Source organism: Perognathus longimembris, chromosome 15 (genome assembly GCF_023159225.1).
Source record: "Perognathus longimembris pacificus isolate PPM17 chromosome 15, ASM2315922v1, whole genome shotgun sequence".
In the NCBI taxonomy this organism is placed as follows: domain Eukaryota; kingdom Metazoa; phylum Chordata; class Mammalia; order Rodentia; family Heteromyidae; genus Perognathus; species Perognathus longimembris.
The window spans coordinates 22,549,930-22,562,486 of NC_063175.1; the positions used below are offsets into that span (position 1 = coordinate 22,549,930).

Consider the following 12,557-nt stretch of genomic DNA (forward strand, 5'->3'; position numbering starts at 1 on the left):
TTACAACCTAAACCACATGTGCACCAGTTTAAAATAACGGGTTTGGGTTGGGATGTTTTTGTTTCATTTTTTTGTTTTTTTACAAACATCCTACTTTTCTAATAATCTGATACATGATATACAAAAATTCTTACAAGATAGCTAGTTTCTACCATTATTGGGGATGTCCTGGTCTCACAGAGATAACTTCACAGACTTTTCTGCCCAGGTTGGCCTCAAACTTTTGTCCTCCAGTTCAAATAAAATATGCTGAATAAAATATTCTAAAGCTATGCTGTCCAATACAACAGTCAGAAGACATAGTGAGCTATGGCTAGTCCTTAATGTTAAGACTATGTTAAGAGCTAGTGTGGACACACAGAATATAAAATCTTGTTGATGCCTTTCTATTGATTACATAATGAAATAGCAGTATTTTACAAATACTGAGAAATAAAATGTATTATTATTAATTCCACTTATATCATTTTGCTTATTCACTACAGCTTCTAGAAAGTTAAAATTACATATATGGCTGGCACTTGTATATCAGGACAGTGTTGCTCTAGAGATGCTTATTAAAATATTCAAGTTATTGAATATTAGATTCTATTGGGATTCACTTCAGACACATCTCTTCTAAATAAAAACTAGTGGTCCTTAGAAATTAACCAATTCTCAATTTATTCATATAAGCTTTGTTTTGTCATCCATATTTATAGAAGCATAAATATACTACATATGTAAAGATGTACCTTTCTTACAGATGGAGCCATATACAAACTTGACATATATATGCATGTATGTACATATTTCTCGGAAGTTCTGGGGACTGAATCTAGAGTCTTGTGCTCCAGGTTCATACCTTGCCTTATAAAATAAGAAGTAGAAAAGACAGACACTAAAACTCTCTCACAAAGAAATTCTTCTTTTGTAAAAAAATCACCCAAAATACAAAACCTTGTAAACAGCTGTTCACAGAGATACTATGAAGCAAGAATTGGCAATAACCCAAATGTCCATTACTGATGGATAAATAATGTACAATGGAAGATTGGCAATAAAAAGGAACAAAGAACTGACATATGCTTCACTGTGAATCCTGAAAGTATTATGTGAAATTTAGAAAATAGGTAGTTATGAAGGGATAAGAGATTAGGGAGAAGGAATGGGGAATAACTTCTTGAGATGATATTTCTAAACTTGACTGAGAAGACATTAGCATAAATCTATGAATATATTTTTAAACACTGAATTGTACACTTTAAAATAATTCCCAATCAATGAAAGCTCTTACTAAAAGAAAAAGACAAAAACTAACCCACAAAGAAAAATGAAATCAAAAAATTTCTTATCAGTCTTACTGAGAACACTCTGAAGCCTTTCCTTTATTCTGATAGTCCATTATACACTGAATAAGATGGTTATTTTCATCCAACATCTGAAATAAAATTAGAAAAAAAGCATGTAAATATTATGTATCAAGTAAACTAGAAAATGTGAAAGATATTAGTAAATACAGCCCAAAGTGGATACCTTAAAAAAATACTGTTATTCCAAAACTATCATTATTGAAAAGCATGGACACACAAAAAAATGAAATTCTCTTAAAACTCCTTTTAGTTAATGTTGCTATTGTATAAATATTTTTAATTTCACTTCAATAACAAATTCTAAAGGGAGATTAGTAGAATTAGCTTTTTGCCAAAGTTTCATTATGTACTAAACTATAAATTTCTGTAAAAATAGGCAATAGTTCATATAATCAATCTTTTCAATAGTGATTTCTTTTTTCCTTCCGATTTCTAGAAACTTTTTATCTATACAGAAACGGATCACTTGGGTCTTTTCCAAATACATTTTAAAGCTCACCTCCCACCCCCCAAAATGCCTTACTTTACACTTTGGGAATTGTATAACGTTAAGTCAATAACTTTTTTTTTTTTTTTTGGCCAGTCCTGGGCCTTGGACTCAGGCACCATCCCTGGCTTCTTCCCGCTCAAGGCTAGCACTCTGCCACCTGATAATAACTTTTTAATATCTCTATTCTGATTAATCCCTCTGAAGCACAGAGGGAAAACACTAAAATCTTTCACTATCTCTGCTATGTGTAATAGTATAGTCAATTAAGAGTAAACATTCAGTCCAAGTCAGTTTTGATGTATTTTCACGCTTTGTGGTAAAGAAACAGTCCTCAGCCAGAATGAAGTCAATACATGAAAACTTCAAGCCAGGAGCCTTGAGAAGGCAGATAGCTGCTAGTTTCCAAGCTTTATAACTGTATTTTTGTGATTCTCCAAATAAGAATGCAATAATAAAATACAATGGTTTCTATGTACATACACTTTATATATAAATTGTCTCAAAAGTTTTGAAACAAACAATATACTAATTGATCATTCTATCATCTTACAGTTCTAAATGATCCTGACTTTGAGGGTTAAATAATTCAACTAAGTTAAGTGGCACTGAAAAAGAGTACTTACTGACTATAGCAATCAGAAGGAAAATTAAGTTTATGTGCCAACTTTGCTATCCCTAACAAATCACTTAAATCTTCAGGAGCTTTAAGATCAAAGGGACAAGAGATTCCTCCTGAAAACATCCTGGTGTTCCAGGATCCAGCCAGAGTAAAACACAATACCACAATCACACTAGGTCAATAATTTAACTCTTCTAATTAACATTAAGATCCATTTAACATTAGCTGTGACTTTTTCCTGCACATTTATCATAATCTTCACTTGTTGGGAAAATGTGCCTTTATAATAAGCAATTATTTCTTAAGTACAGAAGCCAGATGCCAAAAATGTTTCTCTACAAAAATGCATTAATCCAATAATGTTATTCACAATGTATCTTCTCTACTATTTTCCTCAACCTAACAAACTTGACGTTTAGACTATATGTCTCACATCTATCAATTTCCCAAAGGAAAAAAATGAAGCACTTAATTTGGGATCTATTTTCCTCTTACCAGAGAACGGAAAATAACTGACATCATTCTCCGAACTAATCATGATAACGTAAGATTTATATAAGAAAAGCTCTTTCATACGAAAAACTCTAGGAAAATGAATAGAAAATAGTGAATCAACCCTGTAGGAATATTGTGTGTATGTGTGTGCGAGTGATGTCAGGATGCAGACTCAGCAAGGCATGAAAGCACTACATTTCCAGGCACTGCTCTGCTGGCATGTTCATAAAAATAAAGCAACAGTTGGGCAAATGTCAAATGCCCAACCAAGTTCTACGAAGAACTGAGAAGTAAACAGAAACCTATTAGCACGATCTACGGATGTAACAATGAAGCCCACAGTGTAGTAAATGTTGACTTTGTTTTCACTTTTTCTTCTACGGCAGAGAACAAAAGGAAAACATTTAAGGTAAGATGCTAAACTTAGCTGGTGAGCAACTTTTGAAAGTCTAGCTCATTAAGTTTTAGAATGCTGGAACAAGAGGATAACGGAGAACCTTTGTGTCCATAAATGACAGGAACACAGCTCCGCACTGTCCTCTCGGTTAAGGACACTGCAAACTCGTGTTCAACGCACAAGTTCCGAGGGGCAGGGACCGCGCCCGGCTCGCCCAGTCACCACGGCGCCCGCAATAGGCACCCCGCAAACATGTCCATTAGATGTAAATGAATAGGGGTGAACCAGAGAGAGGGAGGGGGGGGAGTCTACCCCTCAAGTTCACGGGGCCCAGGGGTTCCCCACGGGCTGCCTCTCTAATTCTACCAAGGTTCTAAGTGAAAGAGAGAATGAACCCACCCCCCCTCCCCAACTCCACCAGTTGTAGCTGGGTGACGAGCAGAGTTAGGACTCCCCACCCCCCCACCCCCGGGGTCGGGTCTGCACGAAGCCGCCGGAGCGCGGAGTGGGGCGGGGCGACGCCAAAGTAACTGGGCGCGCCGCGCGGGGCCCGAGGGGCGCCGGCTTCAGCACGCCGCCGCCGCGAGGCGCACGCGCCCGCCGCCCGAACGCCGCCCCATCCCAAGAGAAATCGGGCGGCGGTTGCTTGGGGGCTTTTTTGTGCCCGTCGGAAAGAGCCTGAGCGCGCCGAGGGCTCGGCGGAGAAACCGGTTCGCCCTCTTTCCGCCACCCACTCGGGGCTCAGCTTGCGCGGCTCGGTTCCCACACTCGGCGGCTTCCCAGCAGGCCCGCCTCCGTCCCCGGCCGGCCGACTCCGGCCCTCCCGGCCTGCGGTGTTCCCCGTCCGAGCGGGACGCGACTGGCAGCCCTGACCCCGAGAGGTTTCACCTTCTGAATCGCCGCGGGTGTGATCTCCCCCTTGCCTCGCTGCCTCGGGGCTGCGAACGCCACAGACATGTTGCCGCCGTCACCGCGATTGGCAAGTCCCGTGCGCTCCCGGGGAACGGCAAACTGGGGGAGAGACGCCGGCCTCCCGGGCGGAACCACTGTGGAATGCGGGAAGGGGGGATGCTGCGGGGCCGTGCACGCCGCCGGCCGGCCCAGCCTACAGGGGGAGCCCTGGCCCTCGGACACCACGTTTGTGTGTGCTTCCTACGAACTGCAGTCCCGCTGGACCTCCTCCGTTCCAGCCCTTCCCCGAACTGGGCAGCCAAGGCATCACGGCACCCCCGTACCCCGGAGAAGGTGGTAGGGCCGCGCCCCAGGCCGCCGTCCGCTCGAGCGATTCAGGAAATGGTCCCGCCGCGGCGGGAGAGGCGGCGGCTAGGGCAGCCCCTGCCACAGGAAATGCGAGCGGCCCGAAGCGGGCCCGCCCCCTTCGCGCGGTCCCTCACGCTGCTCTCTCCACAGCTCACCGGCGTCCCTCGGCCGCGGCTCGGGGCTCTGCTCGGGACCTTCAGGTGTTTTGTTTTGTTTTGTTTCCAACTTGGTCCTCGCCCCTCCGGGGGAGGAGCAGGCGCTCCGTCCGGTTCCCGCTGCGCGGAGAGGGGAGGAGGACGGTCCGGAGCGGGTGCCGCCCGGGAGCTTCTGCGGAGCTGAGTCGGAGGAGGAAGGAGCTCGGGGACCGCGGATTCGCTAGTTTAAATGCCTGGGCTACGCCCGGAAGGCGCACCACACCGAGCCCGGTCTCGCCAGCTCGCCAAGTCATGCAGAACACATGGAAAGTAGCCCTCACCCCAAATCTAGACCCGGAGGCTGTTCCAGCCTCGAGGGCGGGCGGCCACAGGGAGGGGGCGGCCCCCCGGAGAGCCAGAGCCCGCCTCCGGGGTGTAACCCCGCGGCTGAAATGCGGGTGGGTGTGCTTCTGTCGCAGGATCCTTGCCTTTAAGCTTTGCGAGTGAACGCCCTCACTCTTCCAGTCAAACATCCTCAGTGGCTCCAAGCCATTGTGCGGGTGCAGAAGAAGAAGAAAACTTTTCAAATTAGTGAAAAACACACGCAAATGTAGGCAATGTGTTGCTGTAGGTTAATCTGTAATTTTAGGGGTAATTTCATGTACGACAAAGGGAACGTGCATATGAAATGTTAAGTCAGTACCCCAGTTTACGTACCAGTACCAATATTGTCAGTACCTCAGTGTATGTGTAGAGAACAATACATTTTAAAAATCTGTTTCAAAGAAACGTGTTGTTGTTGTTGTTTTTTAAAGAAAAAGTAAATAAATTGTTCAACCAGAAAACTTGAAGGGAAATTGAGATTAGGTTACATGGGTCTCCCCCAAATGTTTAGAGTAACTGCGTAGGGCTAAGGACATTCGAAATGCCCATGTAGCAAGAATAGCCACAGCCTTTTCTGTGATTCTGTCTATGCCATGAAAACATTTTGTGTATGTCTTGTACATGCGTGTGCCGGTTATGTGAAATCTGTTGGGGAGCATTAGCCAAAAAAGCCCAACCAGAATTGCTAATGATTTGAAAAAAGACACTAAAAAAAGGCTCTTCCTTACCCTCCAGCTTCCTTGGTTTAAAAAAAAAAAAAAATCCCCTTGCCTTCTTAGGAAAAGTAGAAAAATCCGAGATAAGGATGATGGAGAAGCCTGGGGGTGGGAGATGGGATTAGGGAATAGTTTGGAGAATGTTGTAAATCTTGTCTTACTTCACCCTTAATTTGGGGAGGAATCCTGAGGCAGATTGCATGGTGGGAGAATTGGGAGGTAAAGGAAAATAAAGAATGTATGGTATTTAGTTAAGGAAGGAATGGAAAGTTAATCTGAAAGGTTAGCCTAAATCTGGGAAATACTGTTCAAGTTGGCATAGGAGGAAAAAAACAAAAAGTCATCAGGTAACTGTCTCCCCAACTAGAAAACTCAATCCCCATTATTTAACTGCTTTTGAATTGAGATATCTGAAGAAAGAACCCAGGTCACAAGCGTGAAAGGATTTCAGAATAATCCTAATGGAACATATCAATGTGACACAATAACTAGAATAATCCGCATGAAAAATTCTTGATTATTCACACTAATGACTGTAGACTGATGAAACTAAAAAAACTTGAAAGTAGAAACACTACGTTGTACTGTAATAGAAAATTACATTTGATTTTTAAAGTATTTCCATTTTTAATTTGTTTTATGTGAATTTGTCTCCTTAAGTAGATTTCAATGAGGTAGTAAAATATTCCTGGAATACATTCAGGATTTACAGCAACTATAAGCATGGGATTAAACATTAATTTAATTCCTCCAAAATAAATCATGCACATGCAGATAATGTAGATAACTTGGCTTTCTTATAAGAATTTCTTTAATATTCATTTATAATCAATAGAATACCTACACAACAAATTTTGCTGGTATTTTAAGCCACTGTGCTACCATAAATTCTTAGTATATATTAGGAAGGTGCAGACCAAGTCAGTATGCTCATAATTGGGCTCAGAGCAAAACCCCTTAGGTAATATCCTTCAAAATATTTCTGCACACAGTCTCTGGCATTTGATGAGTCAATTTGAGTTGTGGCTTCCACAGATGTCAAGACTACAAGGAGAACAGCATATATTTATACAATCATATTCCAGCCAGAACAAATTATTTTTTCCAGTGCTCCATAAAAGACTTCTATTTCTGGTACTCCAGAAAAATTCATTCAAAGTGGACTATAACAAAACCTAACAGGAGCATTTTCATGAATTCTTACATTGTCAGACATTGAATGAATTAAGGGTACACTGAACTTTGAACTATAGTTCAAGGGTTAGTGATGTAGGGAAGTATTTTTTAATATAGATTTCTGTGTGTAATTTTATATAGACTTCATGTTGAAAATGGACAGGTTTGGAATTCCTGCCTGTTTCATCTATGGCATGATATTGGATAGGTCATTTTTGTATTTTCATGAAAATGTGATGCCCAACTGCCAGATGTGGTGGAAAAGGATGTATCCCCAGTGTTAGGGAAGTGGAAGCAAAAACACTGTGAGTGTGAGGCCCTCATGGAGTTATGTAGTAAGATTATCTCAAAGAAGCTGCTAAAACACTATTAGAAATAGGTGGGTTTTGCTTTTTTGGGTTTTTTCATTAAAAGACTTTTGCAGTATGAAGGGTTGAATCTAGGCCCTTGCCTGTACTAAGCAAGTGCTCTACCACTGAGGTACATACGTAAGCAGTTTATTTAGCACTTACTATGCACTAGCCACTGAAATAGTGATTACGATTACATTGGATTATTAATATAGTTTTGATTGAGGTAAAACCTAGAAAATTAAAACATATTAAAAACGGTATTATAAATTACAGGAGCAAAATTTTTCCCCATTTAATGCTGTTATCTGCCCATGTGTTTGATGTACTTTACTTTTAGTAATATAACTTCTTGAACTACTTCACAATTTATAGAGAGGATTATATTATATTATGATGGCTGTTAACTAATTGGATGATTGGATGATAGGATCTACTAGACAGCATAATTTCATCACCAGAAATATAATCACCTTCTATCCCCTGGAAACTGATGGTTAGCTTTCATAACTGCATAATAAAGGCTTCAGATAAGAGTTAAAGTGGATAACCCAACTATCCAACTGACTTTATGATACAGAGAGTAGCCTAAATTATTAAGACGGGCCCAAGGAACTCTTACCTGTCCTAAAATGGGGAATGTGGGGGCAGAAGAATCCAAATCAGAGACTGAAGTAGGATTCTGGTGGATAGGGAATTGATTTTAAATGGCACCATCATGTCTTCATGGTGGAGAAAGGGGAAGTCCCACCTCCCAGGTGATGATAGCCTGTGCCTGAATTCCTTAGAGGAAGGGGCAGGATGATAGGTTACTGGATCTGTCAGTCCTATATCTTGAATTTGGGAGAATCTCCAGTTTCCTGTGACCCTGCCCCTGACCCTATTTTAGGATCAGACCAGCTTAGATACCATCATGCCAGGCAGTGTCTCCTGTCTCCTTGTGTGCAGTGTCTCCTGTCTCTCTTCTGGTCAACATGGTATCCTACTTCAGCTCTACATTGGAGTTGATCTGGGTTGCTGGTATGGTTTTTCTGCTCTTTCCCACCTCTCCTGCTCTCATGGCTCAGTTTTTTAACAGTGCTAAAGTGTATTCGTGGGGCTGTAGGTCTTCATGACAAGAGTCCACCTGCAGATGCTGGCTCTCAAATAAAGACTCCCAATTTGTCTTCTCAAAATGTGGCTTCTCTGTATCTCGGCGACTAGATTTACCTTATAACAAGACTTGGGATCTTGAATCAAGTAGTCATTTCTACCTATGCAGATTCCTTGACTTAAGCCGTCTGAGGCCTATTTCAAATATCTGACCTCCAATCTACAAAAAATATAGATAAACTATATATACCTACATATAAATCAATAATAAAAGCTATAAAATATGTGTACATATAGTAGATCACAAACATTATGGCATTTTGTTAGAAGGACAACAGGCCAAGTATGATGGCATGGACATGAATTCCAACAGTCAACACACCAAGGCAGGAGGATTATTAGTGGTTCAAGGTAAACCTAGCCTACATACCAATACTATCTCAAAACAAAAATGAAGAAGGCCTGGAGGAGGAGAGAAAGAAGATAAAAACTAATACAGTATTGTTTTCCAATATAAAATCTGTTTGAATTTGACAAGAAGAAGTGAAATGTTTTTCATATGTGACACACTACTGTCTAATACCTCTAAACTTGTTAGGGATTCATCTTGGCCTTAAGGGGGAAAGGGCGAGGAGAGCGCTCCCGAGACGCCACCCTTCCCCCAGCCCTGGGGCAGTGTGGAAGTGAGCCATACCTATCTCCTTCTGGGTCCGGAACCAGAAGGGGTAGCTTTGAGACCATCCCCCACCTTGCGCCAGCGAGCACACAGGGCGGTACTATGGGAAGTGACATTAGCCCATGAGGGAGGTCCTTGGGAGCTGCTCTTGGACAGACAAGCTCGCCAGCCTATCGCCAGCTCATGCTCAATCCTCGTCATCACTACTATATTACTGTGAGCTCCTCCCGAATAAACCGGATTGTTCTCCGAAGCGTCCCTGAGATCCGTCTGCGCCTGGCTTCCTTGGTGGGTAAGGAGGGAGAAAAAGGGGATCTCGTTCGGCCATGTGCACCTTAGGCTAGTCCGTGCCCCTCGCTCCACCTTGGCCACCTGCTGGTCAGGTGCCCAGGGGAGAGGGTGAAAAGGGGAGCACTGATAAGGGAGTAAGCTTAGCATCCCCGCACCAGGAGAGGTAAATCTAGCCCGGCATAAACTAACAGCACAAATAGAATTCATTTGCTTTAAAAGAAAAATAAAAGGGATTGGAAGTGTAAGCAGTAGAGTATTTGCCTAGCATGAATGCATCCTTGAGGTCAATTCCCAGCACCATGAAAATAGACCCAAAAAAGTTAAAAGAGAGAAAAAGAATAACATTATAGGGAAATAAATTTTATGGTAACTGACACTTGTAATCCAAGGACTGGGGAAGTTAAAATAGGAGGATTGTGAGTTCAAGACCAGCCTGTCTACCAGGGACAAGACTCAAGTGGCAGAGCACTTGTCTACCTTGAGTTCAACTCATAGTACCAAAAAAACTAAAATTTAAAATGCACAATACTATTGAATGATGTTGGAATTGTTAAGACATTGGGACTTTTTAGGATGAAAATGCATTTTGTATTATAAGATGGCCATAGGACAAAATGTTATGGTTTAAACATGAAATGTCCCTCACAGGTTCATGTGTTGAATGCTTGTTCCCAGCTAGTGGTGCTATTTTAGGAAGTTCTGCAAAGATGCAGGACCTAATTAAAGGAACTAGATCATAGGGGTCATGACTTTGAAGATAATATTTGGCACCAAATCCCTGTCTGGTCTCCACTTCCTGTCCACTATGAGATACTCTCATCTGCTCCTCCTGCCACCATAATGTACCTCACCACAGACCAAGAAATGCTGAGCAAAGTGACCATGGGTTGAACACTCTGAAACTGAACCCAAATACATCTCTTATGCTTTACTTGTTAGCTCAGATATTTTGCTGACAACTATACCAGTATACTAAAAACACTGAATATCATTAAAATATTTCTGACCTCCTGGACATTTCAAACAGTATAAGAAACCCTCAAGGACTCCAACATCAAACTCCTTAGCAAAAAAGAAAAAGAAAAAATAATTTTAAAAGCATGACTGATATACCTATTAAATCAATAGGGAAGATAAAATAGAATACTAAAATAATATTCAATTAAGTCCAGAGAAGTCAGAAAAAGAAAAATAAACATTTGAACTAGGTCAGTAGTAGAGTATGAACCTAGCATGTCCTGGTTCCATCTTGAACACCAACAACAAAAAATGAAAACTTATATAAAATAATAAATAAGATAAAACAAAAGAGTAAGATGATACATTTCAGTATAAAAATACAGAAGGTCACAATGAATATAAATGGTCTAATAAAAATTAGAAGGCAAAAATTGGGAGAAGCACATTCTAAATTGTCAGGATTTCAGCTTACAAAAATCTACCTTCTATAAAAGAAAAAAAAACTAGAAAAATTTTAAGTTAATTTTTGACAAAATATAAAATTAACAAAAGGTTTGTCAAGAGTCCTGTGTATTTAAGAAAATATTAGGAAGAATAGCCTTTTTTGGTTTATAATGTGCCCAATAACCATACAATACTCCCAGGCTCCAAAGTATGCTTGAAAACCAGCAGACTCACAAGCATAATAGTTATGACATCAGCAGCATAGCAGTCTCTAGAGGGGGGAAAATAGGCTTAGAATTTATAGGACAAAAAACAAACCAAATCCTAGCAAGGAACCAGTGGCTCATGCCTATAATCCTAGCTCCTTAGGCAGTTGAGATTTAAAGATTGCAGCTCAGAGCCAGCACAGGCAGGCAGGTGCCAGAGACTCGAATTTCAAATTAACCACCAAAAAGCCAGAAGTGGAGGTATGGCTCAAATGGTCATGTGTCAGCTTCAAGCAAAAAAACAAAAACTAAGGGTCAGCACCCAGGCCCTAAGTTAAATACCCACTACCATTACACACACACACACACACACACACACACACACACCCCTATTCCTAGAGTTAATTTGTCCTAATAGGTGACTATCTGGGAAATCTAGACTCACAGACTAAAGATTCAAATAAATGAAAATTTTTACCAGTTGCTACAACAATGAAAAGAAGGACACTTTGTTATCTTACCCACATCATGCATTTTTTGTTATTTAAATTTATATATTGTTTCTTTTTAAACCCATAAGATAGATTACAGTTTTTGATTGAATTAATAGTTATTTTAAATTATTTTACATTTTTCCCTGTATATCTTCTGCTTCAAGAACTTTTTTTTTTTTTTTTGGCCAGTCCTTGGGCATGAACTCAGAGCCTGGGCACTGCCTCTGAGCTTCTTTTGCTCAAGGTTAGCACTGTACTACTTGAGCCTCAGTGCCACTTCTGGATTTTTCTGCTTGTGGTACTGAGGAATCAAACCCAGACCTTTATGCATGCTAGGCAAGACCTCTACCATTAAGACACATTCCTAGCTCTTAAAAAAACATTCTTTAATATTGTTCATGTGAAAAACACATTGGTGTGCTTTCAATTTTGAACAGTATTTTTACTCTATAGAGAATATCATGTACTTATTTTCTAGCATGTTGAATACAGAATTATTATCAGAAATTAGATGATTGTCTTCTTATTGCTCCTTGTAATATGCCTTTTTTTTCTTCACATTGCTTCTAATATTTTTCTCATTGTCTTTGGTTTCTTCTTTTTAAATGTTTTTAAAATTTATTTTTAAGTAAATTTAAATTGGCCTATCTACTTGAACTTATGTATAATTGTATATCATGTATTACTTATTGAAAATACTGGTTCAAGAACTTACACATTTTTGTAAATGTGATATCACAATTCACATTTTTATATCATCAATCTCATTAGGCATCTTTATTCATTACATTAAAAGTTTTAGAGACTTTCATAATCACCATGAGATTCTCAACCTTTAAAATTTCTAAGCATTCTGACTGGGTAGAAACATGAAAGTTTCCATTTTTATCTTTGGAATCAATTAAAATCTGTTATCACTGTTTTTCTTGAAATGACAGGCTCACTTTATTCATCTTCAGATGTGTGCCAAAATATCTGACTCTAAATAAGCAATATGTTAATCATTCTTTCTTATAAATAT

At 40.3% G+C, this 12,557-nt stretch overlaps 1 protein-coding gene across 3 annotated transcripts in view; it reads right to left on the reverse strand.

Annotated features, from left to right (window-relative positions):
• The window catches only part of Ss18 (SS18 subunit of BAF chromatin remodeling complex), a 52,078-nt gene extending 47,630 nt beyond the window's left edge, over window positions 1-4,448 (reverse strand). For 2 of the 3 annotated variants that reach the window (XM_048363077.1, XM_048363076.1), the window contains exons 1-2: window positions 4,242-4,391; window positions 1,344-1,420 (exon numbers count right to left, since the gene is read on the reverse strand). In XM_048363077.1, coding sequence (XP_048219034.1) covers window positions 1,344-1,420; window positions 4,242-4,310 — 146 coding nt within the window. In that variant the 5' untranslated portion in view covers window positions 4,311-4,391. Of the gene's footprint in view, window positions 1-1,343; window positions 1,421-4,241 lie in introns of all 3 variants that reach the window. The other variant, XM_048363075.1, reaches the window with a different exon arrangement.
• Between the last annotated feature and the right edge of the window lie 8,109 nt (window positions 4,449-12,557).